Below are 21,157 nucleotides of genomic sequence, written 5' to 3' on the forward strand. Positions count from 1 at the left end.
ATTATAAATTAATGTCCAGACTTATCAATATTATGTATTTTATTGATTAATGAAGTACTGAAATTGGTTAATAAGCTATCAGAAAAATATGTGGTTAATAACATACACTTTTGCGATTAATGCAATAATAAAATTGGTTAATGACAAATGTTATATTTTTATTACAAAATTATTATTTTTTTAAAATATTTTTTTAAGTATTTTTTTAAATAAATTTTAAATATTATTTTATTTAAAAAATATTGTTCACCATATAAATACTTCGAATAAGTATTGGTTTAGAAATATCATTATTATTTTTATTACTTGATTAAATATATGGTCCTTCATAAATAATGAACAAATTATAGATATCTACATAAATAATGAACAAGATATCGTATATGATACTATACCTATAATTTGTTCATTATTTTGAATTAAAATTGAACATTGTATCGAGAAGGCTAAAATCCTAATTCTTTAGTGATATAAATTAGAATTTGAATATTTATGTATAACGTCATGAATTGGAAAACTTAATTTGTTTTGTTTCCATGGATGATGTAACACCTCATTTTTTTATTAGATATTTTATTATATTTTAATTGTTTGAATTATGTATTTTGATGATTTATTTTATATCTGAGTGTTGGTGGGGAATGTATCATTGAGTTAGGGGTATAGAGAGATGATAGAAGTAAGTAGAATAATTTAAAAATAATGTTTTATTTATTTTTATTATATTAATTAGTGAAGATAGAATAATTGGGCAAAATATAAGAAATTGAGAAAGTTAGTGGGAGGAAGGAATATGAGATAATTAAGTTTGGGGCAAATTGATGATTTGGAAAAGTTTACCATAAAAATAAAAAGTTAAGAGGAACTTAGGTTTATGGAGATTTTCACAGTACGTGACATTGGAGAAAAAGGAAAAAAATAGGCAATAGGCAAGGTGATCAAGGAAAGAGAGTGAAGGTTTCAATTCAGAAATTTTACAAGGAATTCAAGTAAGGGTGGGAACTTGTTTCAATAGTAAAGGATATGGTAGAAGGGTAGAATGTAGGAACCCTTAACCTCATTAGGGTTGAGTGTTTTGATTCATAATTTTGAATTTGAATGCTATGATGGTTGGTATATGGTGATTATATGATGAATTTTGTGTGTCTTATATGCGTGTATTTTTTTCTGTTTTGATGATTGAACCTATATTCACCATTGTTACAATTTCGAAGGTTTTAGGCATAATCTTAAAATAATAATTAGATAATTTAATTGTGTTAAAACTGTAAATTAACTTAAGATAATTAGAGTATTTCATGGGTTGTAAAATTCTGAGCGTTTGCCTTTTTACGGAATCGAAATCGTAGGTCTAGAAGGCCTCCAACGATGAAAAAGGCAAAAAAATTATGCATTCTATCTGTCACGATCGCGCTCAGCGTAAGAGCATTTGTTCGTGTTTTTTGGTCGAAATCATTTTGGCCATAACATTTGATCCACAAGTCCAAATTGAGTGTCGTTTGAAACGTTAGATATCTGAAATAAAGGGCTATAACGTTTTTTCAAGGATAAAATAATTTTGGTGATTCTTTCATGGACGTTTTTGGGGTTGAAGAAGATGAAACTTGTAATGGAAATTTTAGAAAAACAACAACTTTTTAGTAACGCATCCGTGCACGATTTTGATCATAACTTTCAACTCGTGAATTATTTTGGGTTGGGGTTTAAAGTATTAGAAAGCTAACTCTCAGAGATATAACATGATGGTGATAAGTGAATTGTTTGAGTATTATTGTTATGCCTACTGTGTTGGTGAATTTTTTGTTCATACATTATGAATTGTTGACATATTCCGACGATTTTGGTCATAACTTTTATTCCGTAAGTCCAATTTTGATGTCGTTTGAAGCGTTAGAAAGCTAACACTCTGAACTATAACATTGTAGTGATTTTTGAGATGTTTTGATAATATTAGCATGCCTACTATGTTAATAAATGTATTGGTTTATCTGTTTGGTGGATGAATCGTTGCATTGTTATAATATTGTGGTGTGATAATTATGTTGTTATGTCGATGATGTTAAGATGTTGACAAATTGTTATTGTTTGTTGATATTATTCACGTGGTAATATGAATTGGTTGCTGCATGATGAATGATGTGATGTGTAAATGATTAAATGTGTGTGGGTATCATTTAGGTGAACCTTGTTGTGTTAATGCATGTTATTTAAGAGTCATGTATCTTGGTGTACAGACTTCAGTCCGATTTTGGTGAGCCTCGATTCTATGGTGATGAATCGTATGCGAGTAGCTAATTCCTATTACGGGGGATTAGTGAAACGTTACTTATGTTTGTAGTAACGAGTTTTGGTGAGCCTCGATCCCATTATGATGGATCGGGTGCGAGTAGCTAATTCCTATTATGGGGGATTAGTGAAGCGTTACCTATGGTGATTGTAGAGATTTTGGTGTGCTCCGGTTCCAAGAGAGAATTGATCATATGGTGGGGATCATGGAGTGAGATGAACCTGAGTGTTCATATTTGGTACCACATACATGTCGAGTCGGTATTGAGTACATTGCATAAGTGTTGCATTTGTATTGGCTGTTGTCGATGTGTTGTTGGATGAGATGTTGCATATGATGTTAATGATAATTGAGATATGGTTTTGTATGATGTTTATGATAATTGATATGTTGTCATGTATGATGTTAATTATGTTTTGGATGTAAGAATGTGATATATTGTTGTGCATGAATGTGTAGATGTTGTACTCTATTCTTCATTCAGTATCGTTATTATTGAAATGAATTTTCACCCCTTTTGTTTGAATGTTGCCTTTACATGGGCATCGTGCAGATGCTCAAGAGTAGTATTGATGAAGTAAGTGGAAGGTAGCTCTTGGATTACTTCTTTATTTTGTCTCTTTTACTAGTGGTAACTTGCTCTGATAATGTAACATCGGGTTGGGTTAAACGCTTATTTTATTCCTTATGTCTGATTATGTTGAAGTCATAATACTAATTTTGTTGTTGAGAATTCTTAAAATGTTGAGTTGATTGATTACAACTCTCTTATTTTGTTATTACAATTGAAGTTGAGATTATATGTTATTACTTGCTTTATCTTCCATAATTATGATGATAATTCCGCTGCGATGATACTTTAAAATGGAAGTGAGCGTGCGGTGGCAAGTTATGAATGTCTTATTATGTAGATATATAATACCGATCAGATGAGATGGATGTCGTGTAAACATCCAAGGTATGATTCAGATAAGTTGAATGTCGTGTAAACATCCTTATTACAAATGTGTCTATTAAAATTTACTGTTGAAACCCGTATTACGAAGTAGGTCATGTGTGTTATGAATGTGTGACACCCTATGCGATTTTATTTTATATTTAATTTACGCGATAAATTATGTGTGGGGTTTAAGGTGTTACAGATGGTGGACGCAAAATGCAACCATAAAGCTCAATAATTTATGAGATAGGAATTAAAAAATTAAGATATAATAAAATAGTAAAAAAAAATATTATTGTTTAATAAAATACTATAATTTTTCATATATTTTATTATATAATGACTCTTAAAAGTGTTTATTATTATTTGGAATGCAATGACATATGGAATTAAAAATATCCAATTATAAAAATTTGTCAACAAAATAGTAAATCAACTTATAAATAAAGTAGGGAATTATTGAAAAATTATAAATAAATTAATAAATTAAACTAAAATAAAAAGTTTGACGGACCGCCCCCTTCAATCTACCAACTCGTTGGTAAACTAAACGACACTTAAGTTGATCTGTCCCATCCTACTTTTGAACAGACTTAAATTAGACGGATCTAAACGGGACAAACAATCGCTTTGCCACCTCTCTCTCTCTCTCTCTCTCTCTCTCTCTCTCTCTCTCTCTCTCTCTCTCTCTCTCTCTCTCTCTCTCTCTTCTCTCTCTCTCTCTCTCTCTCTCTCTCTCTCTCTCTCTCTCTCTCTCTCTCTCTCTCTCTCTCTCTCTCTCTCTCTCTCTCTCTCTTCTCTCTCTCTCTCTCTCTCTCTCTCTCTCTCTCTCTCTCTCTCTCTCTCTCTCTCTCTCTCTCTCTCTCTCTCTCTCTCTCTCTCTCTCTCTCTCTCTGATCAGAACTCTCAAATATTTGAAATAAGTTGCAGAAAGACATAGATAGAGATAATAATGGGTACTATAGTACCCATTTTTGTATCCGCTATTTTAAAAAATTCCATAGTTGAGCCCAAATATGCATGGTCACTAACATTTGTAGGTGTATTTGCATCCTATGGATAGTTAAGTATTCATATTTGTATCAATTTATCCGTATTTCTAATAAAAAATAATATAACAATTATAATTTATTATTTCATTTTAAAATTTTAATAATTTCAAGGATGCTATTGTTATTAAGGTAAGAGATAAACAAAATATTTATATTAAAATACATACAATTTTAATAGTGACGGGATATGGAGCGAAGTGGGTACTAAAGTACCCATACTCGCGTTTATACCCACTTATTTTGGTGGATAATTTTTCGAATTCATAACTATACTCATTTTACTTATTTTGGGAATTTTTATCCAATTTGTGAATAATTTTTGGGATGCTCATTATAAATAAATTCAGTTGTCATCCCAAAAGATTGATATCATGATGCATATATCTGCCACATCTATTTATTTATTTTTAAAATAATGAATTTCAATATACTAGACTAGTTGATAAAAATATCATTGTTAGAAAAAACAAAAGTTGGGGATACTTCTTAGTCATAGTGGTTACTAACCAACTTATAAAATATAAAATATTTATAAAAAAGAAAAAACAGTTACCCATAACTTGAACTGAAAGACAAGAAAAAGAAAACCCTACCACTGCAACATGGTTTGGTTATAGTTGACATCTTGATCCATATTCTCTTTCGTGGTGGGTCCATTCCACACCATACACAACACACACTCTCAATTCTATTATTCTCATCCATTTTTTTCTTCTAATTTTAATAATACACTTCCATCTCAATACGACACCGTCCACTCACACACCATAATTCTCAGTTCTCCAAACACACATTCTCCCTTTCCATTCCTTTCACGCTTCCTTTTTCACTTTCTATCTTTTTAATTCGACGTGCGTTATTATAATTCATTTTTTATTATTGAATTATTATTATTGTTTATTATTGCTATGGCTACGAGATTTTCGTCTTCAATCAAATTCACATCTATCGCTTCCTCATAAGCAATCAATGAAGCGTCCGTTTCGGTTACGACGATTTCCATTTCCGATTCCTTCCAACATTTTTGCGATCTATTTCTTCACTCTTTCACGCCTTAAAATCAGTTCAACACAAATCGCAAAACAACAACAGAGCACTGAGATCTCTCTTTTTTCTCGAATCTGTTTTGTCTTGCGAGATTTCGAGTTGAAGAATACATGATCCAACCGGTTTCTGTTACGATGAACTTCGCCGTGGCTTTTGCATTGGTGTGTATAATCACGGTGGAGCCATGGCGCGTTAACTCACAAGAACAGAGGCTTCTAGTGAACATGACGATCGTTAAGAACGCACGTGATACTGGTGCTCGTAAGTTTTTTTTTTTTTAATTTTTATTTTCTCTTCGGTTATTATTTTGTTTTAATGAATTAAATTTTGAAATTTGATGTGTTGTGAATTTGTAGTTTGTTTGGATGGTAGTTTACCGGCTTATCATTTGCACAGAGGTTATGGAGCAGGGGAGAATAACTGGCTTCTACAATTTGAGGTATATTCATATTTTTTTCACTTTAAAAAATGAATAATTAATTTAAAAAACAGCTATATGATTTATAGTGATATATTAATATTAATTACAGTAAAATTTAAAATCATAAGCATGTGATGTTAGCCTGTTAGGTTATGAATAATTTTAGTGTAAGGTTGATTGTGAAGTTGAAAAAGTGAAAGTGTACAAAATGGTGTCAGTGATGTTTTGTAGCGTTTGAAAGTTGGGGGCGGTGTTGTTTGTTGGTTTTGTGGGGTTAAAGGGTGGTGATTGGTTGGTTTAAAAATGTTTTATGATACTGTTTATCTGTCGTCTATTCTGCCTAGAGTTTTGCGCGCGCACTGCTTTTGGTAAACAAAAATACTCAAACGCCTTGTTCTGTGCCTGTTGTTGCTGAAATGGGAGTATATTAATCTAGTACTTCCGTTCGTGGTGCTTTCATAGTAGTAGTAGTATAGTATAAAAAGAATCGTATACTTATATTTTTCTACTTTAAAATATTAACATAATTTTTAATATTATTTATCATTATAATTTCATTTATTAAATTCTTTCTTATAATTATAAAGGTTTTATTAAATAATGTTTACTAACTTTATCAAAGTTAATCTATTTTAGCATTTATTTAATTATAGTGCATAATTCAAATAAGAAATTTATACCATTTAAGAGTATGTATTATTTTTTTTATTTTTAATTTGATTGTTTTTTTATAATAATTTAATAATTAAAATCTTATTTTTTTTAAATGAATATATGAGATGTTTCCACTGTGAAACAAATATATATTATTATACTCATTTAATCTCAAATTACATGGTTTAACAATTTTTAAGAAACAAGAGGTCTCAAATGATATTGATTAATTAAACTTGTAAAATTAGTTCAAAAATTAATAAAATTAAATAATATTTGAAATTTGATTAAAAAACTATTGTAACTCAAAAACTATAAAAGTTAAATTTTAGTAAGTTATTATTTTTTTTTGTGTATAAAAATATTACTATATATCAAAATTAACCATTAACATTGTAAAAAAAATTAATCATCCACAAATGTTCTCTTTAAAAAATGAAAATGGCTTATGATTGCATGTTCAAAACATCACATTCAGGCATGCGGCCGTGTTTGTGTTTACTATGGTCCACCTTCCACATGCGAGGGTTGACCTTTTAAATACTTTTACTGAATTATTTAAAAAAATTAATATTTTGATCAAATAATAGTTTTTATGAATTTTTAAATTTTTAAATTTTTTATCCTTATTTTTCACAGAAAAACACATATGGATCTCTTATTTTTAAAATAAATTTTACATAAAATTGTATAATGTGTTTCATAATGTTAGAGATAATTAAACAATGTTAGAGAGAATGATAAAGAGACTGTTTTTAAATTTTGTGTATTGATTTGAGGAATGTTAATAACATTCTCTTTTTAATATTCACTCTTAATATAGTAAATACATATAAGTCTTTTACTTTAAAAATAAATCTCACATAAAATTATAAGATTTGTATTTGATTAATTATGAGTGTTCAGTTATTTTCATAGTTCATTTTACATTATACAAATATAAAAATGATTGTATTTAAGTGTTATCGTAAACTCTAAATAAAGAGATTTGTGTTTAACTCCTTCAATTAAATTTGATATCTCTATATATTTTTATAATTTTTAAATTATTTTTGAATAAAATTGAATTAGAAATATGAAAGAAATTTCTGTTAATTTATTTAAAATTTTCTATAACAAATCAAATTTTTTATACGATTTTTTTTTACAAGTAGTTTACCAAAAATTTTGAAAAACGTGAGTTTATTGAAAAATTTAAAATTTTTGATAGTATAAAAAAAAATTCTAAAATTTTTAAAATAAATTTCCCCAAAAATTTTGATATATCTTAAAAAAAATTCAAAATTTCTAGTATTTTTTGAAATTACCGGTATTTTCTGAAATTTTCAATAAATGCAATTGAAAATCCAATTTTTTCCCCACAAATAACATAAAAATAATAGAAATCACAATGCATTTGGTCAAATTAATTCCTCTTCAATACAGATGAGAATAAATTTGTTCAGGTCGATGGGATTTAGGATCGAGGATTTAATTTGTCACCCTCTACTTATACCTGACACCTTCCATTTAGAATAATTTTATATACTTAGATGAATTCCGAAAATTTTAGAAACTTACAAATTTTTATTGAATTTTTTTCAATCTGGTTTAAATTTTTTGAAAATTTACAATTTCTTAATATAAAATTATCAAAAAAAATTTAATTTACGGAAGTTTTTGTTTTTTCTCAATTTTTTTGACAATTTCGAGTATGGTTTTAAGACTTTTAAGGAAATATTAGAATTTTTGAAATTTTTGATATATTTTATCGAAAATTTTAAAAAAATTGGGATTTTTTATCTAAAATTTTAAAATTTTCAGTATTTTTTATTAGAATCTTTTTATCATAAATTTTGAAATTTTTAATACAAATGTGAGAATTTTTAAAAATACAAAAAAATATGTATTAAAAATTTTCGATTGTACTACCAGAATTATTTTTTGGATATGTTAGTAGGAAATAGAAATTTTATAAAAAAAAGATTTAATTGATAAATAATAACAAGACATTTTTAAAATTTTAAAATTATAAAGAATTTCAGGTATAAGATTTAATTGACAAATTAATTTCCAAATATATATCAAGTCTAAACTATATTTTTCTAATATAAAATATTTATATTAGTGAAATAGCCCAATTACAAAAAATAAAGAACCTTTAACCATGTGTCAATCTACATAGATAAATATGCAGATATATTATTTTTATACTATACATCGTATAAATATACTGTTTTATTTTTTCATTATGTTTAATAATTATTTTTTTCTTTTTTCTTGACACAAACATATACATGTGTGTGATGTATTTTGGATAATGTAAAATACGGTGTTTGATTTGGATGTCAATATAGCAAACTGAATACAACTTTTGTTTAAGATTTTATACTTTGAGTAAACTTGCTAACCTATTTCGTATATTGTGCTTTCTAATCTAAATTAATATTTTAATAATTAAATTGAAATATAATTTTATATATAGCTTAATTTTATATTAAATATTAAATAAAATTTATTCTAATTGATTTATTAACTTCTTATTGTCTTATGATAACAATCATTTTAGCCGTAGAACGGTCAAATTTTTATATATTTTTTCTATTTTTATATTTAACAATTGCAGTGTTTCTGGATCGTCTCACTCTTATTTTCTGCAAAACATATCAAAATTTAAATTTACAATTTCAATTATACTCAGTCCGCCCATTTAAACTGAATTAAAGGAGAGAACGGTCGTTTGCCATCCGTATATATTATATTTAAACATATGTAACACTAGCTACTCTTATTTAAGTTAAAAGATCGAACCAAATTCTCAAAAAGTTAGCCTCAAGTCTAAAATTAAGTTTTATGATAAACTACGACCAAAGTTAGATCTTGAAATTTTCCACTTGTAATAATCATTCCACACCTTCATTTAAGAGAATGTTTTTATTTTTAAATACTTAATGGAAAAACTCACTCAACTATTTGCTTATATTTTAGTTGTTTTTTAAGGAAAATAAATCCAAAACAATAAAAAATAATTAACTTAATTTGAATTGGTTTTTGCATCCCTTACAAAACAGCAGATAATCATTTGAGTTAGCTCGGTGGAGCCCAAATCCCAACCGAAGAAATTGCCCTTTCTTTTTGTTCTGTATTCATAAATTATTATTAATGAACAACAATTAATTTTTACTTGACAGGGTGGTGGATGGTGCAATGACTTGCAATCATGCTTGGAGAGAGCACCAACTCGTAGGGGTTCAACAAAGCACATGAACAAGTTTGCTGTTTTCTCTGGTATTTTAAGCAATAATGCCACCCTTAATCCAGGTAAATCAATACTTCAATTCTTATAGCTGAAATATCACATCAAATACTTATATCTAATCAATAAAAAACTCTTAATAATGTATATTTTAATTTCTTATAGGTAAGTAACATGTAGTGGTAGGTATTTGGTTGACATCAACTTAGCTCAATTCCCATATATAACACTTTTGTTGTTGCAATGGTCCTTTTAACACAGCTGTTAATTGGTTTAAAATCAACGTTCCCTGCCAAATAGGTAACCCAACCGTGTCCAATGAATCTCACAATAACTAGCTTTCATTTTCCTTCAGATTCCCTTTCACGTGCTCTTGCTCTTGCCATGTAGCTACCTTTTGATTCTATACCTTATTTCTGATTTTCACTTAGCTTTTCTCATGCTCGATCTCTATAAAACCTTCCATTCTTGTATCTTGCGTGCTTTGGTTCTCCATTACACATGTGACATTGTGACATTTAATTTGAGATAGAAGATTTATTGTTCTCTGCTTCACTTGTTCACTTTTACACTCTTCTGTCATTATTATTAAATACAACATTTTTTAGTTTTATTGAGTAAACCTATTATTAATTATTTAAAAATAAACTTTTCTATACATATTACTCATTTGAAAGACTCAATTTTGTCGATTTAAAACAACTCAGTTAGTAGTTGTGCAGTGATATTCGAATAACGATATATATTCAAATATAAGACATTGCAGTTATTAATCACCCTTTAGTCTACTAGCCAAAAATAAAAGACTCAATTAGTAAAAATCTTGATGTGGTTAAAAAATTTAATAAATTATATTCACTCTTTGATAAGAGTTTTCTCTTTATCTTTTTAATTAAATTTGTGCATTTGTGCTGTACCAGACTTTTACAATTGGAACCGGGTGAAACTGAGATACTGTGATGGAGCTTCATTTACTGGAAACCGAGTGTTCAAAAATGGGGTAAATTTTTCAGTGAATCTCCCACTTAATTAAATCTTGAAAATGTAACATTTCACAATATAATTAGTCATATTTAATATTATCTTTCTTTTATAAAAGCTGAAAGTTTAACTAGTTTTTGAGTTTAGTTCTATTTTGCAAGAAAATTTTCACTAATTTTTATTGTTTAAAATTTATAATTGACTATAAATTTTCACTATTTGTGTGATGAACATCAGACGACAACGCTTTACTTCAAAGGGCAAAAGATTTGGGAAGCCATTATTGAAGATCTTCTGCCAAAAGGTTTAGGAAAGGCATACAAGGTATAGTTACTCTTTCATGAAAATTTAGGTTCATTGATTATATTATATTATTTGATTTGAATGAAATTTATAACACCTAGTATGATTATGAATGTTGTCTAGGCTTTGCTTTCTGGCTGCTCAGCAGGAGGTTTAGCCACTTTTCACCATTGTGACAACTTCGCCAAGTATTTGCCAACAAATGCTTCTGTTAAATGCTTGAGTGATGCAGGTTTTTTCCTTGATGGGTATGTTCATTTAACTTGCTCTATCTTTCACTCATTTCAGCAATATCTGAATTTTAACATTACTTTTTACACCCCTATTTTTTCAGAAGAGATGTCAGTTTGAATCATACTATGAGATACTTCATCAAAAGTCTAGTTACATTGCAGGTAATTTTCAACATATTATTACCTATATTGAATTTTCAAGTTGCATAACAGAAACAAAATTGCTTAACAGTAAACAGCCTTACTTGACATGTTTTGTTTTGGTTATACCAGGGGGTAGAGCAGAACCTTAACGAAAACTGCACGAGTGCGCTTTCCTATCCAGACTTGGTATGTTTTCTCATAAACTGGCATCATTATCTCATGAAGATCTTACAAGATTCTAACATATGTTATGTGTTTTTTTCATGCAGTGCTTCTTTCCACAATATGCATTGAAATATATATCAACACCGTATTTTATCTTGAACTCTGCCTATGATATATTCCAGGTAATAATCTTTTATGCTTAACTTTCTATGTTGCACATTCAGTTAAACTCATAGCTGGTGAACTATGAAATTAATAAACTTAAAATTTCAACAGTTTCATCATATATTGGCGCCACCTTCAGCTGATCCCCTCGGGCACTGGAGGCACTGCAGGGTGAACAAATCGACATGCACGCCAGCCCAAATGAATACATTGCAAGGTTCCTCTTTCAACTTTTCTGCCATCAATTTCACATTTTTCAGTGTTTGTAAATAGAACTGACTTTTCTTAATCCAATGCACTTTGCTCAGGTTTTAGGCTCAACATGCTAGCAGCTTTGAAACCGTTCTACTTTTATTCGAAAAGAGGGGGAATGTTCATAAATTCATGTTTTGCTCATTGCCAAAGTGAATCACAAGAAACATGGTTTGGAGACGATTCTCCTAGAATAAACAAAAAGGTAGCAATCTCTTTGACAACAAGACATGATGATAATCTTATCTTGTTCATTGTATGTAATCAGACTAAACTGCTCTACCTTTTACAGACTATTGCAGAAGCAGTTGGTGACTGGTATTTTAGTAGAAACAGAAGCAAGCAAATAGACCGTCCGTATCCATGTGATAATGATAAAACTTGTCATAACTTAATACCATAATCTCAGGTAATGAGTTATATAGAGAGAGAATACTTCTGGATATCATTGGGACTTTATGGTCCATTGATCTGACTCAGTTTGAAATGTATGTTTCAGATAACTTGGAAGATAATACTGGAAATATGTCAACAAGCTTTCCAGTCCTCGTATATACATAGTGAATGCTAGGTAGATAGAAAATTCTTGATGAAGAAATGAAAAGAGAAATTGTGATTGGATTGATACTTTTCAATTAAGTCATTCATTATTAATTATAGTCATATTTTTACTTAATGAAAATCAATTGGCTTTTGTTTGAAGGCTCCTACCCGCATTTCATAAATAATTGAATGAACTGCTTAAATAAATGGATATAAAAAAATGTCCAACTTAAAGACAAATGAGAAGTTAGGAGGTCAAAGTCTCTAAAACCATGATAATTAAGATTCAAGAGTTATTTTTTTAGCTGACTTAATACAATGTTATAAGAGACATTTTTCTCTCTTAAGTTTAGGACAAACTACAAAGAAGTCACTATGATATTCTTCATTATCACCCATAAGTTTTAATCACCCACATGTCATCAATAATATTCGCATTGAAGTTTTAATCACCCACATGTCATGAATAAGTCTTCATTATATATATATATATATATATATATATATATAATATATATATATATATATATATATATATATATATATATATATATATATAATATATATATATATATATATATAATATATATATATATTATATATATATATATATATATATATATATATATTATCATCATCTTCGATCTTTTTTATCCATACACACAACAATTACACATGATTATTTTTGTTGGGTGTCATCTAGATACTAGATTGATAAGGTACAATTTAAGATTTTGTAATCAAATTGGGTTGAGAATATTTTGGGGGTTTCATTGATAAACTCAATTAGGGTTTTTCCTCCAAAATCAAGGGTGATTTAGAGGGTTTTGCACAAAATTTTGCAAGTTGGATTCGGCAGAGTGAGAGCTTTGAAGAAAGGAGATTTTGTAAAAAGAGTAGCAGAATAGGAGGATCAATTAAAAATCTTGGGTCACTTGTGTCGCATCTCGGAAAATACGATTCCTCGCGATGGTCGCGGAAAAATTTTATGTTCGAACAAGTCGCCACCGAACTTTATTTATCCCAATGAAGAAATAGGAAAATATCGATAAAACCTTTAAAAAATGGAATAATGGTCGTCGTAACCATATTCGGATTCGGGAGTGGATTACGTAAGGGGAAGGTATTAGCATCCCTTACGTCCGTTGTACCCAACGAGAACATTTTAGTTCTAATTTGCGTTTTGAGTGTTAATTTATGTTTGTTTGTCTTATTCGAGTTATAAATATATTGAAAATAGAAATGGATGAGAACCTCAAAAAGGAGAAAGGGGAGGTTCTTTATTTAGTGTGCTCGCGAAGAAACAACAATCTCCTGCCTACGTATCCTTATGGTATAATAAGGAAATCAGAGCATTCGTAGTTCGGGGAACTACGATTGGTTGGTGCTTTTTAGTGAATAACTGTTTATATCGCGTTCTAAAGGCTAAACATTGGCTTGTCTACTCTCGGCGGAGGCATAAGCATTGGTTTGTTATTCGCATTAGAAAGGATTAAATGGTGTTCTTTCTGAAAAGAGTTTTGGTCACACGGAGGTGACAAGTTGAGTTGATATGTTGGATGTTTTGGTTGGTTGAGATGTTTTTGGGTTGGATGACGATTACTCGGATAGTCAAGTAAGACAACTTGTATCCTAATAGTCGGGAAAGGAAATAGAAGACTCTAGTCCACTTTCCTTTTCATCCTTAATTATATAAAGGGTTTGATAATAGTTAAGGTGTTTTGAATGGATGGTGAATACTTGGATAATCGAGTAAGGCAAATCGTATCCTAATAATCGGGAAAAGGAATAGAAGACTATAGACCGCTTTCCGTTTCATCTGAATGTTTATGAAAATAAGGTTGTATATGGTTGACGTATTTTAGAATGAACGACAAGTACTTAAATGATTGAGTAATACAACTCATATCCAAGCATTTGAGAAGAGGAGTTGAAAGCTCAAAATCATCTCCTTTTTCGTATAGTTTGTTAAGAAAATGATTTGATTAAGTTGTATGTTTGCGGAAAAAATGACAATTGTTCGACTGACCGAGTAAGAGAACTCGTATTCGACCAATTGAGGAGTGAAGTTGAAAACTCAAAGTCAACTCCCTTTTCATTTAGCTTACTGTGAAAATAGTTTGATTTAATCGGGGTTTGAAGGTTTGTAGAGGAACGACAATTATTTGACTAACCAAGTAAGAGAACTTGTATTCAAATAGTCGAGGAGAAAAATTGAAGACTCAAAGTCATCTCCCTTTTTATTTCTTATTGTAAAAGAATTTGATGTATTTGTCCTTAAGTGGATTAGAAATGATGATTATTCGATTAATCGAGTAAAAGAGTTCATGTTTAAATAATTGAGGGAGAGGAGTTGAAAACTCAAAACCATCTCCTTTTTCGTTCCTGAATGAACTAGTATTTAATTGTGATTAGGTATTTTAATTTAACTTTTATAGAGAATATTCAATGTCGGATTGAGGTTTAAACTTTGTATTTTGTGAATGGATTGAATATATTTAGTGAATAATTCATTTAATCGATTAATTAAAAACGAATATGTCTCATTGTAAGAAGGCCAAAGAGTAAGCCATGTGAGGTTGATGGCGATGCTTTTAAAAGCGATCGACTTACAAAGGTGTTTTGAAAATGGACTCGACTTTGAATCGAGAAATATGTGATTTATTTTTGAAATTGGTTTAAATGATTTTAAATCGGTGAAAACGACATAATCTTCTCACAATTATAACATGTCATCCATATGCATTCAAGGCTTGGTACAAATAATTAGATACAAAATAATAATGCACACACATTACACAAAAAATAAGTAATTATTTAAATTATAAATGGTAGTAATAATAATATTATTAATTAATTAAATAATTAATGAATTATTTGATTAAATAATATAAGTAATTAAATAATAATGATATAACAAAATAATTAAATAATTACCATTAAGTATTAATAATAATAAAACATAATATATATATATATATATATATATTATATATATATATATATATATATATATATATATATATATATATATATATAATATAATTTTGAGAGAAAAGTAAATGAAATAAAAATATTATTTTTCATAGCCGTAATAGTGTATATATAATATAATATATATATATATATATATAATATATATATATATATATATATATATATATATATATATAATATATATATATATTATATCTATATATATATATATATATATATATATATATATATATATAAATGCACACACATTACACAAAAAATAAGTAATTATTTAAATTATAAATGATAGTAATAATAATATTAGTAATTAATTAAATAATTAATGGATTATTTGATTAAATAATATAAGTAATTAAATAGTAATGATATAACAAAATAATTAAATAATTACCATTAAGTATTAATAATAATAAAAACAATATATATATATATATATATATTATATAATATATATATATATATAATATATATATATCTATATATATATATATATATAAATTTTGAGAGAAAAGTAAATGAAATAAAAATATTATTTTTCATAGCCATAATAGTATATATATATATATATATATATATATATATCTATATATATATATATATATATATATATATATATATATATATATATTATATATATATATATATATATATATATATATATATATATATATATATATATATATATATATATATATCTATATATATATATATATATATATCTATATATATATATATATATATATATATATATATATATATAATATATATATATATATATATATATATATATATATATATATCTATATATATATATATATTATATATATAATATATATTATATTATATATATATATTATATATATATATATATACTTGACCCAGTCAACAAATCAAATGGATGGGTTGAAAGGGTGCACCACCATACGGTGGGGGGATCCACACAAAATCCCCTAGTTGACTCAGTAGTCAACCATGCGTGGCGCCGTCTGGAGAGACCACGTGGCTTCCACGCGTCCCCTCCCTCCCCCATATAAAAACATACTTTGAGAGAGAGAGCATTCATTTGCTCACTTCGTTCTCTCTCCTCAAACGAAACCCAGAGTTGCTCTGCAACTCTCTTTTCTCTCTTTCGTCGTCTCCACGGCCAAACCTGCCGGAGAAGACGGTGGCGGCCGACCAACCATGGCGGTGCCGCCTTCTTCTCCAGCGAGCCACTTCTCAAACCAAAAAAACTTCCAACGCTAACCCCACCTATTTTTGGCCTCTGAATTCGAATCCAGCCTCGTTTCTCCCAAAACCTCCTCAAATGGCCGGATCGGTGCTCCAAAAGAGAGCACAAACCTAAAACCTAACCCTAACGTTCTCTCTCTCGCGACCAACGAAACTTGGTTCGTTCTATCAACGAAACAAACCTAAACACTAGCCAACAAACAGTTGAAAACTCTAACCCTAATTCTGAAATTAGGCCTTCTATAGTTACGATTTAAGGAAATCAACAAAGGATTTTCAATCAGTGTGGAAAGGCGAAGATGATGGTGCAAAAAGTTTAAGCGGGAATGAAGATTTTACTTGGTCGGAGTCAATCGCCGACGACGTCTCCCTACCGCGTTTGAGATAAGTCCCTTCGTTCTTTTAACTCCTTCTTCTGCTTTTGTTCTTCTCTCAACACTCTTCTGTTTGAATGTTGTTTGCTATTGTTTTTTTTTAATGTTTATGTGTTTTGTGTTTAAAAATTATTTTGCTTGTTTCTTCTTTTAGATTCAACCGTGCCTAGTGTTAACCTGTTCTTGATATATATATATATATATATATATATATATATATATATATATATATATATATGTGATGAATTTTAGGTCTTGAGATAACTTGTTAGGTTATCTTTTCCATCCATATTTTATGGGATTGTTACTTTGTGGTTTTATTGTTGTTTAGATGTTCATTATGATCTTCTGGGCAAAGTTCTAATATGTTCAAATCATCAATTTATTTTCCAATTATTTTTAAGTGCTTATTTGAAAGGACTTTTAACCTCCTGAGTTAATTTTGCAGGTTTACAAAAGTGAAGTGACTTTGAATTGAAAGGAAGTCTGCGCCTGTTTTGGAGGTTGGATTTGGGGCGCTGTGAATTTCAAAGGAGTTTTGGCAAATGGCTTTTGAGAGCTTCGTCCTCAAACTGCTGGATTTGCAGCTTGTTTCCACTTTTTTTCAAATTTATTTTGATGTACTTCGAACTTTTGGATAAAGTGTACTTTTTGACTTGTTTGTGACATTTTGGATTATGTATTGACTTTTGGATTAATTATGTAAACTTTTTGGAATTATTTGTAACATTTTGGATTAAAAATTCAATTATGCAATTAATCTTTTTTAAATATTTTAAGCTTTATCTCAATATTTTATTTGTGTTAATAAAAAATGCTTAAACTTTATCTTAATCTGAAAATGATTTGGGCCATAATGCAATAAAATGGACTCTTAATTTGGTTACCCTTAGCATATTACTATTAACCAAAATAAAATGTGACAAAAGGTCTAAAACATGCCACAAATATTGCAACTTCAGCCTTAATCACAAAACCAACACATACATATACATATGGTGACTTGATCTAAACCAACACACGCATACTTAAAAAAATGCAAATTTAGTTTAAGGATTTATGAATGGTTTAGAAATTTGGCACATATATTTGAGATGTGAAAATGAGCTTAATAACAAGTGATCATAAAAATAATCATGTCTCTTAATACTTACTGATAATCAAATGGACTTTGGATCAGTGATGTAAAAAGATTTGAACCACACTTTGCAATATTAATTATGGACATGTTTATGTGAATGACCCTCTTTAAAACCAAGAAATCTCATGGATAAACCAAAATGGGCCTTGTTAACAAAAAAGTCCCAAAATGCACATGCCATCCCATGCTTCAGTAATAGCAATAAGAGACAAATGCAACAGATGTCTTCTTAAAGATCTCAACAAATGAAAATGTCACTGAAGATTTGATGTCACTAAGGGCTGAGAAATCCTAAGATAGAACTTATGCCTTAAGATAGAGTTCATGCCTTATGACATCTGGTAGTGAATGCTGGTGAAAGATTTTTCCTTACCCAAACAAAATTGAGGTATGACAGTTGCCCCTATTTAATTATCTCAAACCGGAAAGTAAGAATGACAGCAGTCTTCGTGCATTCCCAGTGGGAGATAATTAAATACATAAAGACCCAAATTTTGTCCCAGGAAATGCAAGGAAGAAAATGCAGTGAGAAATAGTAAAAGTCGTTATCCTAAAGTAAAACGAAACAGCCAAGACTTTATGGGAGTCGTCAAAACAGTATCTTGGACATCACAGTCGAGATATGTTAGTAAAGGAGTGACATCCCTAGCTAAATCTCAAGAGTTTTCCAGGATGCTAGAGCAATATATATATATATAATTTGGCATGAGACTCTTCATATTGATGAAGCGACATCTCAACAGTAAAAATGAGATTCTTTGTATTATATATATATATATATATATATATATATATATATATATATATATATATATATATATATATATATATATATATATATATATATATATATATAATCTGGCATGAGACTCTTCATATTGATGAAGCGGCATCTCAACAGTAAAAATGAGATTCTCTGTATCGAGTCGAAATAGCATCTTATATGATAGAATTAAGGTATTCCAACAAGGGAAAAATACTTTCTTAATTGAATCTAAGACTCTCCGAGGATATTAGAGTAGTATCTCTAAAGAATCTGAAATGAAACTCTTCATATTGATGAAGCAACATCTCAAACAGTAAAAGTGAGATTCTCTGTATCGAGTCGAAACAGCATCTTATATGATAGAATTAAGATATTCCAACAAGGGAAAGATACCTTAATTGAATCTAAGACTCTTCGAGGACACTTAGAGCAGTATCTCTAAAAAAATATGAAATGAGACTCTTCATATTGATGAAACAACATCTCAAACAGTAAAAGTTTGATTCTCTGTATTGAGTCGAAACAACATCTTATATGATATAATTAAGATATTCCAACAAGGGAAAGATACCTTAATTGAATCTAAGACTCTTCGAGGACACTTAGAGCAGTATCTCTAAAAAAATCTGAAATGAGACTCTTCATATTGATGAAATAACATCTCAAACAGTAAAAGTGAGATTCTCTGTATCTAGTCGAAACATCATCTTATCTGATAGAATTAAGATATTCCAACAAGGGAAAGATACATTAATTGAATCTAAGACTTTTCGAGGACACTTAGAGCAGTATCTCTAAAAAAATCTGAAATGAGACTCTTCATATTGATGAAGCAGCATCTCAAACAGTAAAAATGAGATTCTCTGTATCTAGTCGAAACAACATCTTATCTGATAGAATTAAGATATTCCAGCAAGGGAAAGATACCTTAATTGAATCTAAGACTCTTCGAGGACACTTAGAGCAGTATCTCTAAAAAAAATCTGAAATGAGACTCTTCATATTGATGAAGCATCATCTCAAACAGTAAAAGTGAGATTCTCCAGATAAATGAAGCAGTATCTTAAACAGAGAAATGAGATATTTTTAGATAAATGAAGCAGTATCTCGAATATTCGTCCGTTGGGGGAATTTTTAAGAAAAGACTCCTTTTGAGGGAGATTTACTAGGAATGCTCTGCGGGGGAAAAGTTCATAAGAGACTTTTTAGGGTAACCTCTGCTTGGGGAGCAATGATTGTAAAGAAAAATGTTGGGAATATCATTATAAAGTTAAAAAATGATTTGCTGAGGAATAATTCCACGAGCATATGCAAGGTAATAACTTCATTTGGAAATGAGAAATGTCAAAGATATACATGAATGACCTTGGATCCTGATATTTTATAATTGATTTTTGTATGATGTTCCACTTTAGGTGGGTGTCATACGGTGAACTGGACTTTTTGTGGTTTTAATCGCAATGTCGCGGTTAGCAAGAGTCGCCACCGACTTTTCTTTTATCCAATAAGGAAAGGTGGAAAAGAACAGGAAAGACCTTAATTTAGATTTTGGGTTCGGGAGGTACATTATACAAAGGGAAGGTGTTAGCACCCTTTGTATCCATGGTTATCCATGGGCTCTTAATTGCTCGATCACTTATATTATTTTTGTCTAAAAAAGTGTTTGTGAATTGTTTGGGAAAATTGTTTTGAAAAGAGAATTTAACTTTGTAATGATTCTTGTATGAATGTATACAAAGTGGTTATCCCGTTTTAGTTTTGAAAATTGTTTAGAAAAATATAACTCGGTAATGATTCTAGTATGAATGTATACCAAGTGGTGATTTTCTAAAGGCATTTTGAAAGGTGTGAGGTGCAAAAAAAATGTTTTAAGTTGTGAGCCAGCAATTAAGAGTTATACCGACCCAAGGTCTTTACGGGCATTTCCTATCCTTATGAGGGTAAAACTGTCCTTATTATTGAGAAATAAGTAGTTTTATCCTTTGGATGTAAAAGGGTCATCGTAGGGTCATCGATTGGTCATTGAAGGCAACAGTTATGAGGATACCTTAGCATTCGAAGGGACTATCATCTTTTAACCGTAGGCAACATCGGAGGGTCATCGAGGGACAAAATTGTATATTCGAAGGCAACATCCGAGGGACTATAATTTATTTTATGATGATTTAACCGAAGGGTCTTTGCTAAGGGTATCCCCACGTTCGCGGGACATGACCGTAATATCGTA

General features: G+C 29.3%; 1 protein-coding gene across 1 annotated transcript; it reads left to right on the forward strand.

Moving 5' to 3' along the window:
• Nucleotides 1-4,955: 4,955 nt before the first annotated feature.
• LOC127093126 (pectin acetylesterase 9) lies at nt 4,956-12,581 on the forward strand. Its single transcript, XM_051032026.1, has 13 exons — nt 4,956-5,587; nt 5,683-5,765; nt 9,572-9,701; nt 10,557-10,636; nt 10,855-10,941; nt 11,044-11,168; nt 11,255-11,315; nt 11,427-11,483; nt 11,567-11,644; nt 11,739-11,844; nt 11,936-12,084; nt 12,172-12,288; nt 12,379-12,581. Exons 1-12 carry the CDS (start codon nt 5,437-5,439, stop codon nt 12,280-12,282), a joined length of 1,218 nt encoding a protein of 405 aa, XP_050887983.1. The 5' UTR covers nt 4,956-5,436; the 3' UTR covers nt 12,283-12,288; nt 12,379-12,581.
• Nucleotides 12,582-21,157: the final 8,576 nt, after the last annotated feature.

Source organism: Lathyrus oleraceus, chromosome 6 (assembly GCF_024323335.1).
Source record: "Lathyrus oleraceus cultivar Zhongwan6 chromosome 6, CAAS_Psat_ZW6_1.0, whole genome shotgun sequence".
Taxonomy (NCBI): domain Eukaryota; kingdom Viridiplantae; phylum Streptophyta; class Magnoliopsida; order Fabales; family Fabaceae; genus Lathyrus; species Lathyrus oleraceus.